This window comes from Desmodus rotundus, chromosome 3 (genome assembly GCF_022682495.2).
Source record: "Desmodus rotundus isolate HL8 chromosome 3, HLdesRot8A.1, whole genome shotgun sequence".
Lineage (NCBI taxonomy): Eukaryota > Metazoa > Chordata > Mammalia > Chiroptera > Phyllostomidae > Desmodus > Desmodus rotundus.
In genome coordinates, this window is record NC_071389.1 from 83,736,961 (window position 1) to 83,756,040 (window position 19,080).

The following is a 19,080-nucleotide window of genomic DNA, read 5'->3' on the forward strand; positions in this document are numbered from 1 at the left end:
TGGTATTAGAGTTATGTTGCTCTTATAAAATGAATTAGGAAGGTTTGCCTCTTCAGTTTTTTTGGAAGAATTTGAGACGGATAGGTTTTAAGTCTTATTTGAATGTTTGGTAGGATTTACTGGTGAAGTTGTCTGGTCCTGGACTTTTAGGTTTGGGGAGGTTTTTCATGGTTGCTTCAATTTCCTCACTGCTGATAGGTCTATTTAGATTTTTTAATTCTTTGTGGTTTAGTCTAGGAAGATTATATATTTCTAGGAACTTACCTGTTTATTCTAGGTTATTGAACTTGGTGGCATATAGTCTTTCATAGTATTCTGGTATGATCCTTTGTATCTCTGTGATGTCTGTGCTACTTCTCTTTCATTTCTGATTTTGTTTTACATGAGTCTTTTCTCTGTTTTCCTTAGTGAATTGAGCCAGGGGTTTGTCAATTTTATCAATCTTTTCAATGAACCAGATCTTTGGTGTATTAATTTTTTGTATAGTCCTTTTGTTCTCTATTTCATTCAATTCTGCTCTAATTTTTATTTTTTCATTTCTTCTACTTACTTTGGGTTGCTTTTATTCTTTTTCTGGAGCTTTAAAATATAACATTAGGTTATTTACTTGGGATTTCACTTGTTTCTTTAGATAGGCCCATAATGATATAAACTTCCCATTTATTACTGCCTCACTGAATCCCAGAAGTTTTGATATGGTGTGTCATCATTCTCATTTATTTCTATATATCTTTTGATCTCACCTTTTATTTCTTCTTTGACCCAGTCATTTTTTAGTAGTATGTCATTTACCCTCCATATATTTGTGGGTTTCTTTACTTCCTTTTTGCAGTTGATTTATAATTTCAAGGCATTGTGGTCAGAGAATATGCTTGGTATAATTTCAGTCTCCTTGAATTTGTTGAGGCTGGTTTGTGATTCAGCATTCTATCCTTGCAAATGATGACGTGTGTTGGAAAAGAATGTGTAATCTGATGTTCTGGGATGAAAGGCTCTGTATATGTCACTTATGTCCATTTGGTCTAACGTGTAATTTAAGGCTGATATTTCTTTATTGATTTTCTGTTTGGGTCTATCTACAGTTGTCAGTGGAGTCTTAAGGTCCCCAACAATGATAGTGTTTCAGCCTGTTTCTCCCTTTAGTTTTGTGAGTAATTGCTTTATGTATTTCAGTGCTTCCTAATTGGGTGCATATATATTAGGAAGTATTACGTCTTATTGATGTAGTGTCTCCTTTATCACTATAAAATGTCCATCTTTGTCCCTTGTTACCTTTGCTATCTTGAAATCTATTTTGTCAGATATAAGTATGGCTACACTTGCTTTTCTGTGGATGTTGTTTGTTTGGAGGGTCATTTTCCATCCTTTCACTTTGAATCTACCTTTGTCTTTTCAGCTAAATGTGTCTCTTGAAGGCAGTGTATAGTTGGGTTTTGTTTTTTGATCCAATCTGCTACTCTGTGCCTCTTTATTGGTGAATTTACATTTACGGTGATTATTAATGTGTAAAGATTTCCTATAGCCATTTTATCCTTTGTTTTCTGGTAGCTCTCTGCCTCCATTTGTTTTTTTACTTGGTGTTTCTGTCTCTTGATTTTGTTTGATGGTATTCCATGCTTCTTGCCTCTGTTTCCTCTTTTTTAAGCTATGTGTCTCAGTTTTGGGGTTTGTGTGTGTGTGTGTGTGTCTGTCTGTCTGTGGTTGCCATTAGGATTATGAAAAAGAAAGTTCCATATATGCAGTAGTTTTCTTTTTCTTCTGAGTGCATCTAATTTCCATCTTCCTTTGCCAGTTCAGACCTTTGCCCCTTCACCTTTTCTGTTTTTGTTGTCACAAATTATCCCTGCTTATGCTGTAAATTTTTTTTTTATGATCTTACGTGTAGTGTTTTGACCTTTTTCTCTTTGTTTCAGGTAGAATTAACCTCTTGAGTATTTCCTGCAGTTGAGATTTTCTAGTAATAAATTCCCTAAGCTTCTGTATATCTGGAAAGGTCCTTATTTCTCCATATTTTAAGGATATGTTATTCTTGGCTGGCCGTTTCTCTCTTTCAGTATGTTGAATATTGTTTCCACTCTCTTCTGGCTTGTAGAGATTCTGCTGAGAAGTCTGATGATAACCTATGGGCTTTCCTTTGTAGATCATTTTTTTTTTCCTGGCTGCTTTGAGAGTTTTTTCTTTGTCATTAATTTTTGACAGTTTTAATACAATGTGCCTTCAAGAGAGCTTCTTGGATTAAAGTAACTAGGTTTTCTCTTTGTTTCTTGGATTCAAGAATCTAGTTATTTTCATAAGTTTGGGAAGTTCTCATCCACTGTTTGTTTGAATGGACTCTCCGTTCCCTTCTCCTTCTCTTCTTCTGGTATATTTATAATTTTTACTTTGCTTTTTCTGGTAGAGCCAGTTCTCATAAAGCTCTTTCATTTTTTTCTTTTTTTAATGCTCAGGTCTCTGTCGTCTTCCCTCTGCATCATTTCTAGGTTCCAATCTTTGATATCACTAATTCTTTCCTCCATCTTGTTGGCTCTTTTTCCTGTGCTCAGTAGCTCATTCCTGACTTCCTGTATTGTATGCTTTATCTCCAGGATTTCTCTTCAATTCCTTTTTAAAGTTTCAGTCTCTTTGCTAAAGTTTTCTTTTTGTTCATTAATTTTTTTCAGTTGCATCGAATTTCCTGTCTGTATTTTCTTGCATCTCACTGAGTGTTTTCAGAACTGCAATTCTGAATTCTCTGTCATTTATATCATGTATTTCCATATGTTCCAGTTTGCTTTCTGGAGATTTTCATTATCTTTCTGAGCGGCCTCACTCCCTTGCTTGTTCATGGTATTTGATAGGATCCTTCTTGGTCTAGGCATCTATGTATTAATTGTACTTCACTGGCAGATTTCTATGAAGAGGTCTTTCTACTATCATCCAGTAGATGATGCTGAATCACAGTTTTTTAAACTCTGTGAAATCCCAAGCCTGACCTCTGCCTCTGTTGTCAATGTCAGTATAGCCACATATAGCGGTGATGTTCGTGGGTGGGGTTTGTTTTGCCCTCTCAGTAAGGCAAACTCAGATCTCCATGGAGTCCCCACCCACATGCCCCAATTGGGGATCAGTCACAGAGGGAAATAGTGATTCTGACGCAGTAGTTCTGGGGTTTTCCAATAATGTGCTCCAAAACCCAATACCAAGGGCTACAGAAGGTGAGTTTTGGGAATCTAAAAGGTATCAGGGCCCTGTGGCTCCATTTCTTTGTTTGGAACACTAATCACCTGACAGCCAACGGTGGTGGCAGAGCCCCTGTGTTGTGTCCTTGCCCATGTTTGGAACACTAATCGCCTGACAGCCAACGGTGGTGACAGAGCCCCTGTGCTGTGTCCTTGCCCAGGCCTCTCAGATGGCTCAGCCACACTTCCCACCTCTCTCTTCCTGCAGGAGTGCCCATTAAGACTCTCTGCTCCTCCAGTCTAGTCAAAGGAAGCGCCAGCTACAACCAGGTTCTTCCCCTCCAAGCCGACCCCACCGAGAACTTCAGGCTGTGGGGCTGCATCTGTGGCCTCCTTTCTCACCTTCTCTGTTTGTTCCCTTCTTTAGGTGCTTCAATACGTTCATCTCTCAGGCATGCCAATGTGTTGAGCAGGGAATCTTTTGCTGAGTTATACATGATCAATTCATTGAAATTTCAGGGGGAGAGACCAAGGGGATCTCTCACACCTCCATTCCTCTGACCAAATTTCCCTTTTTTATAAGGACACCAGTATACATTTCTAATATGGATACAAAGTATACAAACATGCATGTATATATCTTATGTTAGTAAAGAATGATTTTGGTATTTTTTAGCTCCCTTATTACAATAATCTCAATTGTCTGTATTTGAACTCATGACACGATTTTGAATATGGGTTAAAGATGGGGATCCTTATTCTGACTCCTTGAATGACTTTTACTGGGTTTGTGAGTCTTAGAAGTTCTATGCAAAATTTTGTGTTTGTAAGAATATGTACTTTTCTGGAACAAGGATTTGAATCTTCCATCATATTCTCAGAGAGGTCTGTGTCCCCTCCCCCACAAAGTTAAGGACCAGTATGTAAGGAAATATGGAGAGTCAAGTTGGTGTTGCTTTGTAAGCTGTTCTTCACCTGTTCCAAACACACAGCAGTGGTAGATAAAAATCTAAAAAGAGAACATGAAAAAGTCAGAACCATGCCTTCTTCTTCTCTCCCTAAATGATGTATATCTGTGGACAAGACACAAACACAGAGCATAGAATGAGACTGAAGACAGATGCTCTGGGCTCCAGAATCATAAGTAGGGAGAAGAAACCGGTGGTTTAGCTTGGTGGAGTGTCAGGACTGAAAGGGCTCTGCACAATGTGCGGGGCCAGAGCACGTGCTCTGCTTGAAAATCAGAATTAGTGGTGGCCTTGCTCCCCTGCTCTACAAGGGAGGCAGTAGTAACTCCTGCAAATTGCTGCCTGCTGTGACCTCTGGCTTAGGAAGCTTTGATCCTAGGAAGAGAGCAGGACGGTGGCAGAGGTTGACCTCTTATCAGAAAGTGAGATAAATCACCTCTATTGCTTCATCATCAGTATCACCATTGGGCAGGAACCCAGACAACACTACCAACTTGGTTCTTGAGTTATGAATACAAGCAGAGGAACTGCAAAAACCTCTAACCAAGGAGGGGTGGTTAGTGAGTCAACATTAGCAGTTATCTCCCACACAAGTGGGCCTGCATACGCATATTCCAGAGCCCATGAAGAACTCGGACCTTAGTGTCAGACAACCAGGTCAACAATCAGAATGTGAATTCACTGGAGGTTAAAGCAAAATCAGAAGGCATTCTTTTTAAAAAGTTTATAATGCCCTCAAAGAGGTTGATGTAGGAATAATAACCATTAAAAGAAAAAAATAAGAAGAATAGCAAATTCTGAATAAGGGGCAAAGACAGGTAAGAATAAAGTGTAATTAGATATGAAAAAATTAGAAATCTTAGAAATGAGTAATAGATTTATTGAAAAGAAAAAAAAACAGATGAGACTAGACTCAGTTAAAGGGAGAATTAGTAAATAAGAAGCTGTTAATTGAAGAATTCACCCAGAATACAGCACAAATACATACAGGTTAAAAACCTAAAACAGATCGGTTAGGAAAAATGGAAGATAGATCAAGAGGCTTTGCAATACGTATTATTGCAGTTTAAGAAGACGATGAAAGGAATCACAGTGAACTAATGGCTGGAATTTTTCTGATTTGGGCCAAGACTTGAACCCTCTGATGGAAAAAGCACACTCTGAATACTGAGCAGAATAAAGAAAGATAAACACAGGCTTGGCATAATCAGAATCAAAGTGCAGAGCCTCAAGGATAAAGATAACACTCTTTAAAACTGCTAGGAAGAAAAGACAGGTACCCTAGGAAGAAACAGCACTGACTGACAACAGACTTGCCATCATTACTAATAAGTGCAGAAAAATATTTTTAAAGTGCTTGGGGCAGACAACTATAAACCTACAGTTTTGTGCCCTGCCAAATTATTTGTGTGAGGGTTTCAGACATATAAATATGAGAGAGGTTTGCTTCCCACACGCTGTCACTGAAAAAACTATTAAAGGATATTCATCTGCAAGAACAAAAGTGAGAAGGAAGGCTGTGTCAGAACCTGTTACAGGTCTAAAATTTCATCATACTTTCAAGTTAACAAGGTGGCCTGCCACAGATTCATGACTGCTGGCAGAATGACACGAGACTCCTAGGTCAGAGACAAAGGACTTTATTACTCACAACACAGAGGCAGCATGCGTTTCCTGTTTCTGATGTTCTCTTAACCCCCCAAACCCCATAGGGGTGATGTGGAGCAGCTCTGGTGAACACTGGCTCACATGCTGGGCTTAGAGCACAGCTGAAAACCCTGGAGTTTAGGAACCCCTCAATATTTTGTTTGTTCATTTGTGTGTTGGCTTGTTTTCTTAACCAATCTTTGAAAGAGGTTGTTAGAAAGCCGTGAGGAAGACATTATCTTTATTATCCTGGTGGAGAAACAGATCTGCTCTCTGTCCCCAAGGGAGGGACTACCTCTGACTTTAAATGCTGTTATGTAAGCCGGTACAAGTTGTGTAGACCTTCCATAAAGAGTAGTCTCCCGATAAACAGGTGGGATAAAAATAAGAAATACAGAATTAGAAAACAATTTTAACTTAAAATTAACTGTTGTCTTAGATAACATTATTGTGTGTGTGCTTTTTAAAAGATAAAACTCTAATTGTTAGGTATAGTGTCCGTAAAATGAAACTAAGGTTCCTGTCTTATTTAGGAGCTGAATAGAGACCCTAAGTAAATTTAGGCTTTAGGACAGTTCATCTAGGTGTGTCTGTGTTAAAGAATAGAAATAGAACTTAGAGTTTTTTAAACTGAAGAGGGAAAATATTATAATATTTTAAAATATTGCTCAATCAAATAGAATATGAGAAAGAAAATTTATGGAAAGAATAAGCTTGTGCAATATATCTAAAGAGGTAGGTAAAGGAAACTTTATAGTCTTAAATGCTTTTTTTTTTTTTTTTTAAGTAAGAAGACCCTAAATAAATGAGTTATTCTTCTACCTAAATAATCTGGAAAAAAAAAAACCCAAAATAAAACCAATTAAATAAGACATTGTTAAGTAACTGGACTCTTGCACTTAAATTGCCACCTGTCTTACCTGCAAGTCAGGAGACTCAGGTGTGTAGGGTTGTGTGAGCCTTTCAAAGGGAAGGAGGGGAAGCCCAGGGTGGGGAGAGTAAAGGGACATGGGAGCAAAACTTAGTGAACAAAGCGGATTCAATGAAAAGGAAAGGGGAAGAATAACAACATCTTTGAAAATCAAATTTATGTGACCTAGATAACATGGAGATTTGTCCTTTTTGGAAACATAATTATTGATTTTTAAAAATCCAAACTTTCCTGGAAAACTTGGAAAATGTGGACACAGACCCTATAGTGGTCAGTTCAACAACATTTCAACTGGTATTTTTTAGCCAGGCACTGTGCTGCTGCAGGGCTGCACGGACGAGTCAGACATCAGTGCTGGCCCTGGAGGACACAGTGACAGAGAAATGAGCCTAAAAGGGGCTCTTAGTGCAGTTGTGGGGCATGGGGTAGGCCTGAGATCAGGGAAGCACATAACTCCAGGATTACCCCAACCCTCAACAGGGAAGAAAACAGTTCTTGGGTTGGAAATGTCAGTAAGTGGGAGAGATTGGAGATAAAGATGAGCAAACTCTGAAATACGTGTATAGACCCCTAGGATTAGCCCAACCTAACAAAATTTTATTCCAAGACCATTAGAGGTAGTCACAATGCAATAAATGTAAGGATAATATAGGAGAGAAAAAAGTCCTTTTCCCCCTACTAGGTCTCTGCTGGGGCTCCGTAACAAGATAGATTAAGAGAAAAACAAGTTTACTAACATGTGCATTATACATGTGACACATAGGAGTATCCAGACATGAGCAACTCAAACATTTGATTTACTCATGGGCTTATAAACTTGGGCTTATATAGCAACTTAGAAAAAGAACAATAAATGTTTAGAGAAGTGGTAAGACAAAGGAAAAGTAGTTTGATTCTATAGAGGAGGCAAATTGTAGAAAGGTAAATATATAAAACTTGTTGAAGATAAGAACTAGTTAGTAAAGTTTGTTATGTAGATTCCTCTGGTGCTCTCTCTGGGCTCATAAAAGAGTCTAGAGTTGTCTCTCATGATTAACCCCCATCCTTGGTAGCTAGAGAGGGGAGTTGGGATACCTTTGCAAATGTATGTCCTGCTCTTAGGCAAATCAGGGAAGGGCTGAGATCTTTTCGTATATCAGCTTCTCAATTGTCTTTAGTTCAAAATAATCCTTGTCCCAAAGTAGCATAGTTTGCTACCCTCCAATAAGAAGGGAGAGTTACAAGGATGTTTGCCCTCAATCAGCAGAAAGGGAATAAAGTGTAAGTTGGGCTGACCTTCCTCTCTGGGGTGTACAGTACCCCACCTTTGCCCAAATGCAACCAACTGCTCCAGCATGCAGAAGTCACTCAGTGCATTAGCTGCACAAATCAAAGTTGAACCTGAACTCTTTGGTATCTTAAAGATAAAGCTGAAATTTCTTTTATGCCCTTCTTGAATACTTTTTCCTCCTTCCCCGGAGGTAATCATTGTTCTAAAGTCCAGTATATGTAGCCTTCCCACATCTATTTTAATATAATTTACACAGATAAATGATCATTATTCTGTTTTTTAACTTTATATAAATACCACCCTGCATACATCATTAAAATTTATGTTTTGAAAAAATCAACATGCTTTTGAATTTTAGCCATGGTGATAAATGCATCTCCATTTCATTCACTTTAAATCTTATGCATTGTGTGTATAATATAAGAACATATGAAAAAGTAATTATTATATGAGGTAGATATAATAATACCTCCATTTTCAGATAAAACTAAAAGCAGAGATTAAACAGTAAGAAAGATTTAAATTTAGGATCACGAATTTTGCCTGTTTTATTCCAGTTCATTTAGTTCATAGCTTTTCCTGCTTATTACCTTGCTTAGGATTTGTAATGAGTCAGAGCAAGGATGAGTGTGGATTTCTTATCTTACTCTTAACCTTATTTGGAATGCTCCTAAAAAATATTTAGCATTAAATATGTTTGCTGTCGGTTTTTACTAAATATCTTGTTAGGTTAAGAATGTTGCCTTTTTATTCGTATTTTGCCAAAAAAATTTTTCTTATAATAAGTATTATATTTATCAAATGCTCCTTGTCTATGAAAAATCATATGATTTTTTTTCATACTGTTTGTTGACTAGTAGGTTGTTTTGGTTTTAAATAATTCCCATTATTTTGGAGAAACCTTACTTGGTCACTGTGTAGTATTTTGCTAATACGCTCTTGAATTGTATTTGCTGAAGTTACATTCAGGTTTCTTCATGTAGTTTGGAAGGTGAAATTGGTCTACAATTTTTTTTATAAATTATTCTATGCTTGTCTAGCTTTGACTTAAAGTTTACATAGTAGCCTCCTGAAATTAGTTGGGTTTTCCTCCTTTTAAGTTTTCACGAAACAATTTATGTTACTAAAGCAACTACCTTAACCTTAAATATTTGATAAAGTGATGCTATGAATCATCTTAGTTGAACACTTTTCTTGTAAGATTTGACTGATAATTCAGTTTGGTACAGTCATTGGTTTAAGTTTTCTGTCTTGAGTGAAAATTATCCATTTAATCCAAGTTATCAAATTTATTATTATTAAGTAGGTCATAGTATTCACTTGTGACTTCGAAAGTTTCTACTATATCTGTAGTAAAAACCTTTGATCCCCTTTTCTATTCTTTAAAAACAAACAAATAAGAAGTATAGAGAGGATCTTAAAAAAACTCATCAGTAGGTGGTTATTTGCTAAAACTACAATAATGGTGGGGAAAAAAATAGAAGGCAGCAGGAAAAGAGGAAGACCAAATATGAGGTGGACTGACTCCATAAAAGAAGCCATAGGCTTGAGGCCACAGGAGCTACCAGGGCGGCTGAGGACAGGACATTATGGACATCACTCGTTCATAGGGTCACCAGGAGTCAGAGCTGACTCAACAGTGCGTAACATACAAAATAAAATAGACATGCCTCTGTCTAGATCAAGAAAAGAAAAGAGAAAACCCAAACAATATTAAATGCTCTTTAAGGTCTGTGAAAGGATTTCAATCTAAAATGGAACTGGAGAATATGAAATGGATGGAGACTCTCATGCATGGACCCTCAGAACTTAAGAACTGAGAGACCGATTTCCAGTAGATGCCTGATTTCCAGAAGACCGTGACTGATCTCCAGCCACTGAAAATCCAGGAAGGATCTCTCCCCATCTGCAAGCCAGTGAACTTACTGCTTGGATGCTGGCTGGATGCCCCCTCTTTACACTTGCCCATAAATACAACCCACCCCAACCTTCAAGACCTGCCTGTAGCTTTTTACAGCATGTGTTTCGTGAATTGCAGTTCCCCTGCTATACACGAATAAACTCAATTTCGGGTAGTTTGAGCTTGCCTCAGTCTACCTCTTTATTTAGGTAGACAATTCTTTTCCAGTTTTAAAATTCTAATTCTATAATTGTGGAATATTAAATCCCTACCAGGTCACTTGGCCTGTTCACCTATAGCCTCTCTGTCTCATTTCCCCTGGTCACTATTTTCTCATCACAGTGCAGCCAGGGGTGGAGGCAAGTCTCCATACCTTATTTACTTGATATGTCCATTAGCTGGTCCAGTTAGAGAAGACAGAACAGCTGAATTGATTCATTGTGATGTAGCCATTGCTCACACAAGGCAGCTGTGCGATTCACTCTTACTCAGAACCTACAGTGTCACAGGGTTTGTGCAAGATGATAGAGATTCTGAGGTGAAGAAAGATACACATCCCACCTTCAAAATTGTAACATACTGGGAAGACATACATTAAATAAGTAACTACACAAACAATTGCAGTCGCGCAGAGTATAATGAAAGAGAAGTATAAGGTGACATAACAAGGGACTAACAGATCTGGGAGGATAAGAAATGAGTGTTTGTAGCAGAAGACCAGAAGTTGGATAGGGAGGGCAGGAAATAATGTGTGTTCAAGAAACCAAATAAGCTGGGCTGTTTCGAGCCTGGAGAACAACAGAAAGAGGTACAACCTTTTAAGAACTGGTGACTTTACCCTAAGAGCAATGGGAAGCCACTGGATAGTTTTTAACACTACCTTTAATTAAGCACCGAAAGCCTACATTTTAGGAACCATAGGTCTGTAGTTATCTTATTTTAAAAACAAAATTTTATTGTCCCCCTCAAAAAAAAAACAAGAGTCCCTAGTAGTGTAGGTAACCCACATCTGACGCATACTAACTAGTAAAGCGATTGATTCTTTTAGTTACACCATTACTTTAAACTTGTTATAGTTTGTTAGCTTGAACTAGGTTTGCAGTACAATAGTCTGGGGCTTACTCCATAGTTTTAAAAACTGTATGTACTGTAATACATATTTTTTAATGTCCTGGGGGCCTCTATTCTGTCTGACAGCTTTCTAGTCAGGTCAATGGGTTACTGATGCAGATGCTGCCTTATCTGTCATCTTGTCTCACCAAGTGTGGCACCTCAGCTTGATCAGGTGGAGAGGAGATTTCATGCTAATCTTGGCAATGCCAACCTTTTACCTAGTCTCTAAATTTCCGTATCGATTGAGTGACAAAAGGGTATTGCCAAAGGAAAAGCAACTTGTGTAACTACCAAGGTCTGTCATCTCCAGTTGCTGCATTAACCCATGGAATATTTATCACAGCGTCTTGACTTTAAGAGAGAAAACGGATGTTTTTCAGAAGCGCTAGTGTTTTGTCAGGAGCACTTGGATGGCAGCTTAATTATGTTCATTTTAAATGTGTATTCTAAGCTGATGCATTTGTTAGACAACACCATTGCTATTTCAAGTTGAATAATCATTTATGTTTGAGTTTTTGGTTTTTCAGAGGTTTTTGGCATTTTAAAACTTTTATACATTTTCTGATCAGGGATTTACCAAAGGGTTTATAGTGATATCAGGCTTGATACAAATCCAGTTGCACATTTGCCCTTCTAACAAATTTATTGCTTTAGCAGATATTCCCTTACAGGGGTGTCCAACCTGTGGCCTGTGGGCTGCATGCAGTCCAGGATGGCTATGAATATGGCCCAAAACAAAATCGTAAATTTACTTAAACCTTTTTTTGCTCATCAGTTTTCATTAGTGTTTGTGTATTTAATGTGTGGCCCAAGACAACTCTACTTCTTCCAGTGTGGCCCAGAGATGCCAAAGGGTTGGACATCCCTGCTCAAACTTCATAGTTATATAATGAAACATTTAATAAAACATTGTTTGTAACTTATAGACCAAAAATATACTCAAATATTTACGTGTATGTATGTTAACCATGTGAACAAATGCAGTAACTTCTAAAACTATTTAATTTTAAATGTATATCCAATATAATAATGAACTAGTAAACTCTAATAAACTGGGAAAAATGGAAGAAATGGCTGCATTATGTTTATCACATCCTTAGAGGCATAGTTTGAAAAATAACTCCCTAAATGACTGCTCATCAGTCCATTTCTTTATTTTAACAATTAGAAATACTAACAGATAATAACATTATTAATGGATATTAATTGAAATACCCATTTTGACAAGCCTTTATTTCTCCCTTAAAATGGCTTCCTGAAAGTATCACAAGAAGTTAATGAATTGCTTGTTAATTAAATGTGAACTTTTCTCCTCTACTATTAAAATGGAAAAAAACTGAAATATGATAAATTCAAATTGCTTCATACTAAACTGAACATTGATAGTGATATAAATATAACAAATGGTAATGTAACACATGAATGTGATAAGACTCTATAACATTCATAATGGAATTTGCAAATTTTGAATATTGACTTATCTTTTAAGTTCATTTTGTTCCTGAAAATTCAAGTGCTGAAATAATGTTTTACTAGCATTTTCTAATTAGCCAAGTGTAACTTTCCATGAAGAATTTAAATATTCTTATCTAACTCACAAATCAATCTGTATTTTCTTCTCTTGTTTTGTTTGTTAGCCTCTTAGCAAATACCCTGCTGTGACAAATGACATTTCATTCTGGTTGCCCCCTGAGAATTACACAGAAAATGATTTCTATGACTTAGTCCGAACAATTGGAGGAGACCTGGTGGAAAAAGTTGATCTTATAGACAAGTTTGAACATCCAGAGTAAGTAAAAAACTTTCTGATTTTATCCTTTTTTCTTGTATGTGACAAGTGGCATATAGAAACATAATAAACTTTTGCCGCAACCCAATGCATATCAGACAAAATATCTTCTCAATTTGTAGTGAACGTGTATAGCTTATCAGAAAAGCCTTTCATATCAATCCTTTCTGAAAATCTTTCTAAAATACATTTTTAATTTTCCGTGCCTTAGTAAAGAAAGTATATGAAACAGAACATTTTGAAGTTCTTGGAGTTTTTCAGTATTGCTTTTGGAAGTGATTTTGTCACATATCATATCACAGGGGATGAGACAGAAAGAGGGTGTGTAAAAGAAAGGCTGTTTTGTGAGTCTCTAGGTGAAAATTTATTAAGCGTATACTAAAAGCCAAAATTATACTAAATCCTAAGATAAAGTTTAATAACTTTATCAGGATCCATTTCAGTGTTGATTTGTTCTCCCTGGTGTGTGTGTGTGTGTGTGTGTGTGTGTGTGTGTGACTAATCAGGTGTAACTCTGCTTTGGTTTTAGAAACGTTTTTCTTGAATTATATTTAAGGATTTGTACTGATCCATTGTTCTGTTCTTGAGGGATTCCTGTCATGCATGAGGAAGCTCTCCTTTGTCTGATTTTTCTACCTATCATTTTCTCTCTAATGTTTTAAAACTCTCTTTTAAATGTTTTCCACTTTATTTTGAATGTTATCCTAGGTGTTATCCACTCTGCTCCTTACTGTGTGTCCTTGCGCACATTCTATTTCTATCTTCAGCTACTTTGTTTTTCCCCTTTTGTGAGTTCTGGAAGCTAACATTTCAGTTCCTGTTTTCTTGCTATCTTTTCTCTGAGTTATCTCTGCTTTGTGATTTTCCTTCATAGAGAAATTGCTTCATTTGGTTTTTAAAATTCATTGTAAAGTATTTGGCTAGAAACTTCGTATAATTCATTGGCCACATTTTTCTACAACTTCTCTGTCATTTTCCTTATTCTCTTTAATTGATGTGTCAGTGACATGCGTGTGATTGCCTTTGTCACTCATGTTTGAATGCATTGGATTTTCTGAACCAGCTGTTTACACAGGGTTGAGGGGTGTGGTCTAAGGGTTCACGCAGCAGGGAGAGACTAGTAGTCACCCAGGCTAGTTGTTTTCACAACTGTAAGGCTTTCTTTTTCCCCACTGCTAAGAAACCAGCTTTTTCTTTAAAATGGCACATTCATCTCCTTGAGTCTTTGTGTAGGTCTACATCCCACCCCAAATCTACCCTTGTTACAAACAGAAGATTTCCCTTTGCTAACTCCACTTCCAGTACTTACTGGTGATGCAGCCTTTGCACTTCAGATTATAACTCTCAGTGCTGAGAAGTGTGTGTTTGGGAATATGTGTTGAGATATATGACACTCTGTGTTTCTTCTCTGCTTTCTCCCATTTGGCTTCTGTTTGATTTCAGCCATTTTTGGCAGCCTTTAAATATATTTTGGAACTTGCAGATGATGTCTATCTCCTAACTTTGGAGAAAATAGAATGAATTTGCAGGGTAGTCTGGGTTCCTGAGGTGACAGAGTACCCATTCAGCCTTGTACTTTTATGTGAAAAAAGAAATTTCCAGTTTACATGCTGATACTGAAAGTCTGGAAAATTACTTTTGAAAAGGAGGAAAAGTTGGGAAATAAGACTTATGCTGAGTATTAACTGACATGCCCAAAGCATGTGACTTGGACGTGTTTCCCTTGTTTAATGTGCAGATAACCTTCTGGAATCAAGGATTCAGAATCCATTCTTAATTTTTTACTTCTGAAGCTCTTGCTTTCTGATATTGCCTTAGATGCACCTCTACCTCTTGTATCACCATTGTTAAAAGCGAGACAAGCAGCCTTTTTTGGTTGGAGGTTATCAGAATCTAAAGGTTACTATGTGACATTTTGCCCTGGATGTAGTGATGAGGGTGAGTGGAATGGGCATGTTAATTGGAGAGATTGCAGGGCGAGTGGGGTAGGATCAGGGTCCTGTGGACCCAGGGACAGGCCAGGCAAGCAGACAGTCCATTGAGAAGAAAATCACTGGACTGTACAGGAATACTGTGTTAACTCAGGTCTACACACACAACCCCTTACTGACTGGTGATAAAGGAGAATATGTCCAATTCCTTCTAGAGGAAACAATATTTTTGATTGGAAATTTGAAAACAACCAGCCAAAAAATGCTTCTCAGTCACTGATCTTACCATCTCTTAAATAAATGTTAATCAAACACTTAAGGCCTATTATTTGGAGCTGTGCCAAATGCTTACCCTGTCTATATTAATAAAGGGCTTAAGCACTCAAGTAAGGTTCCTGTGGCAGAGATTGCTAATTACCCCTCAATATCCAATCTCATGTTTTAAAAATAACATCATCTTGATACATATTTTTTTAATCTGAGCAATTTGCCAGCCAATGAAAAGTCTACACTTCAGCTAGGTATATCTATGTGGCAAGTTTAGCCAATGGTTTATAAGAAGTGTTTAGTGGTATTTCTAGAACTTTCCTTAGAAGTTGGGCTGAGGTTGTCCTTTTTCCTTCCTGCTACCTGGATGTGAACATATTGGCTGGCACTCTGGCAACCATTTTGGACCACGGTGTGACCGTGGCAGTGGAAGCTATGTGGAGTAGAGCCTGGGTCTCTGTGTCAGTTCAGCCTTGGATTTTAGGTGAGAGAGAACAATCTTGTTTAAACCACTATTTTCCAAATCTTTGTCACTGACAACCAAAGTAGGGACAAACAAAACTTGCTCTTACAGCATTGAGGAAAAGAACGTATTATAAAGTGATAGTGGCTCATAGTAATGATTCTCAGGAAGGATCTAGGGCAGGCATCAGAAACTTCGCTGTTAAAGAACAGATAGTAAACAGCTTTTTTTCTTATGACTCTCTGAAGGCTCAGATGATAGTTATCATTTTTCAGCAATGAAGTAGTTTTAAGTGAGATGTATACATTGGGTTTTTTAGAAATAATACTACTGCATACTTAACAGACTATAATATAGTATAAATATAACTTTTATAAGCATTGGAACACCAAAAAAATTGTGTGACTTGTTTTATTTTAATATTTGTTTTATTGCAGTGGCCTGAAACCATACCCACAATATCTCCAAAATACGCCTATAAGTATACTGGAACAGTACTTGGCTATTGTAAATTGTGCTGCTATGAACATTGGGGTGCATAAGTTCTTTTGGATTGGTGTTTCAGGGTTCTTAGGGTATAATCCCAGTAGCGGGATTGCTGGGTCAAAGGGTAGTTCCATTTTTAGTTTTCTGAGGAAATTCCATACTGTTTTCCACAGTGGCCTCACCAGTCTGCATTCCCACCAACAGTGTACTAGGGTTCCCTTTTCTCTGCATCCTCTCCAACATTTGTTTGTGGATTTTATTATGTTGGCTACTCTGACTGGTGTGAGATGGTACCTCATTGTGGTTTTAATTTGCATGTCTCTGATGGCTAGTGATGCTGAGCATCTTTTCATATGTCTCTGGGCCCTCTGTTGGTCTTCCTTGGCGAAGTGTCTGTTCAAGTCCTTTGCCCATTTTTTAATTGGGTTGTTTGTCTTCCTGGAGTGGAGTCGTGTGAGTTCAATAGCCAAGTACTGGAAGCAACCTAAGTGCCCATCAGCAAATGAGTGGATCCAAAAACTATGGTATATTTACACAATGGAATTCTATGCAGCAGAGAGAAAGAAGGAGCTTATACCCTTTGCAACAGCATGGATGGAACTGGAAAGCATTATGCTAGTTGAACTAAGCCAGATGGTGAGGGACAAATACCATATGATCTCACCTTTAACTGGAACATAATCAACAGAAGAAAAAGCAAACAAAATATAACCAGAGACATTGAAGTTAAGAACAATCTAACAATAGCCAGGGGGGAGTGGGGAGGGGACAGTGGGGAGAGGGGACTACAGGAAGTACTATAAAGGACACATGGACAAAATCAAGGGGGAATGTGGAGGTGGGGAGGGAGGGGTGTTGAGCTGGGGTAGGGTGGAGGGATGGAGAGAAAAGGCATACAACTGTAATTGTATAACAAAAAAATTTTTAAAAAAACCAAAAAAAAAGTATACTGGAACATTTGTCTTTATTTTTAACAGAATTCAGAACAGTGACTTCACCACAAAAGGCACTTTCTCAGTGTGGCTGGCCCTCTTCTGAGTGGGTGTGAGTTGTGGACATTACCTGGTCATAACTCTTCATGATGTGGTGTGGGTGAGGCAGTTCAGGTGACTCCTCCTTCCTTCCTCCCTACTTCCAGTCTTTCCTTTTCTTCTTTCTTTTTGTTTTGATGTATTTATGTGTTTTTGCTTTGTCAAATAGCACCCAACACACAAAACTTTGAAAATAAAAACAGTAGAGATCATCCATCATCTCAACACTCTAACAGCAATTGACATTTTAATGTTTTCCCAGTCTCGACTTGTTCCATACTTGAGCATCAAATGACATTTGACCCTTGAATACTGAAGATAGTATGTGCTTTGTATTGTCATTCCGCTAGTTCTAGGGCAGGGCTTTTCAGCCTCTGTACTATTTTGGGCCAGATAATTCTTTGCTGTGGTGCTGTCTTGTGCATTGTAAGATGTTCAGCAGCTCTGGCCTCTACTCACTGGATATCAGTAGCACACACCCAATCCCACCCCCATGACAATCAAAAATGTCTCCAGACATTTTTAAATATCCCTTGACAGGCAAAATTGCCCTGTTGAGAACCACTGAGGTATCATTTAGCAGAAAATGTTTAATTTCTTTTGAAAAATATTTCTTCATTATTTTTATGTTATGACCAGCGGGGAGGAGGAATAGAAGGACTTCAGAAGGGGGAGGTGTTTCAGTGGAGGTCCTTGTGGTTCCAAGGAACACACTTGATGAAGCACAGGAAAATCTGGACAAACCAACTAGGCTTCATAAGAGTAGGAACTAAGGTAGCATCTGACCTTGCTTTGTCTCCATTACTCTTTCTGTGGTATGTCTACCAATTTATTCTCTATTCCATTTTACTCTCTCACATCCACTCTATTTCTCCCCACCTTCCCACCATATGGTTTCTGCTCCTTCGTTTCCTGCAGAGTTCAAAATACCCTGCCTAGCTGCTAATTCTAAATGATCTTCAAGTTCCACCTCTCAGGATCAACCACAAGTCTCTTGCTTAATTCTAACTCTTGACAAGTCAAACCAGTGGGCCCAACTCAACTTTTCTCACTAGATTCAAGATCACTGGCCAGCTGGTGGACAGGTTCCACTCTAGTCATATGCCTGCCCTTGTCTAATTAGCCTCATATGTCAAGTGGACAGACTACTTTTTTTTTTGTATTCTTTTCAACAGCTTTATTGAGATCTGAGGTATGATAAAGTGCACATAATTAAGGTATACAATTTTATAAATTTTCACATATAGATACTCCTTGGAAACTATCAGTCCAGTCAAGAAAATAAGTAATTATCATTCCCAAAAGTCATTTTTCCCCTTTGCAGCCCCTCTCCTGCCTCTCCCCTCTCCCCATACCAAACTTGCTGATTTGCCTTTTGTCACTATAGATTAGTTTGCATTGTCTAAAGTTTTATCTAAGTGAAATCATGCATTATGCACTTGTCATCAGACTTTTTTTTCAACATAGTTATTATTTTATTTATTTATTTATTTTTATTGTTGTTCAAGTACAGTTGTCTCCATTTTCACCACACCACACCCTTCCCCCACCCCCTCATCCCTGCCTTCCGCCCTCCAACCTACCTCCTTTGGCTTTGTCCATGTGTCCTTTATACATGTTTCTTAATGCCCTTCCCCTATTATCCTCCATTATCCCTCTTCCCCCTCCTCTCTGGTTATTGTCAGTTTGTTCTTTATTTTAATGTCTCTGGTTGTATTTTGCTTGCTTGTTTGTTTTGTTGATTAGGTTCCACTTATAGGTGAGATCATACGGTATTTCTCTTTCACCACCTGGCTTATTTTACTTAGCATAATGCTGTCCAGATCCATCCATGCTGTCAGAAATGGTAGGAGGTCCTTCTTTCTTTCTGCTGTGTAGTATTCCATTGTGTAAGTGCACCACAGATTTTTGATCACTCATTTACTGATGGGCATCTAGGCTGTTTCTAGCACTTGGCTATTGTAAATTGTGCTGCTATGAACATTGGGGTGCATAGGTTCTTTTGGATTGGTGTTTCAGTACCTTAGGATATAATCCCAGCAGTGGTATTGCTGGGTCAAAAGGCAGTTCCATTTTTGGTTTTTTTTTTGAGGAAATTCCATACTGTTTTCCACAGTGGCTGCACC

At 37.8% G+C, this 19,080-nt stretch overlaps 1 protein-coding gene across 25 annotated transcripts in view; it reads left to right on the top strand.

The window, feature by feature from the left end:
* FARS2 (phenylalanyl-tRNA synthetase 2, mitochondrial) overlaps positions 1-19,080 on the top strand; it is a 537,315-nt gene that overhangs the window by 368,406 nt on the left and 149,829 nt on the right. For 24 of the 25 annotated variants that reach the window (XM_053920339.2, XM_053920330.2, XM_053920340.2 and 21 more), the window contains one exon: positions 12,625-12,776. The exons of the other annotated variant lie outside the window; for it this stretch is intronic. In XM_053920339.2, coding sequence (XP_053776314.1) covers positions 12,625-12,776 — 152 coding nt within the window. The remainder of the gene's footprint in view (positions 1-12,624; positions 12,777-19,080) is intronic. 25 annotated transcript variants of the gene reach the window in all.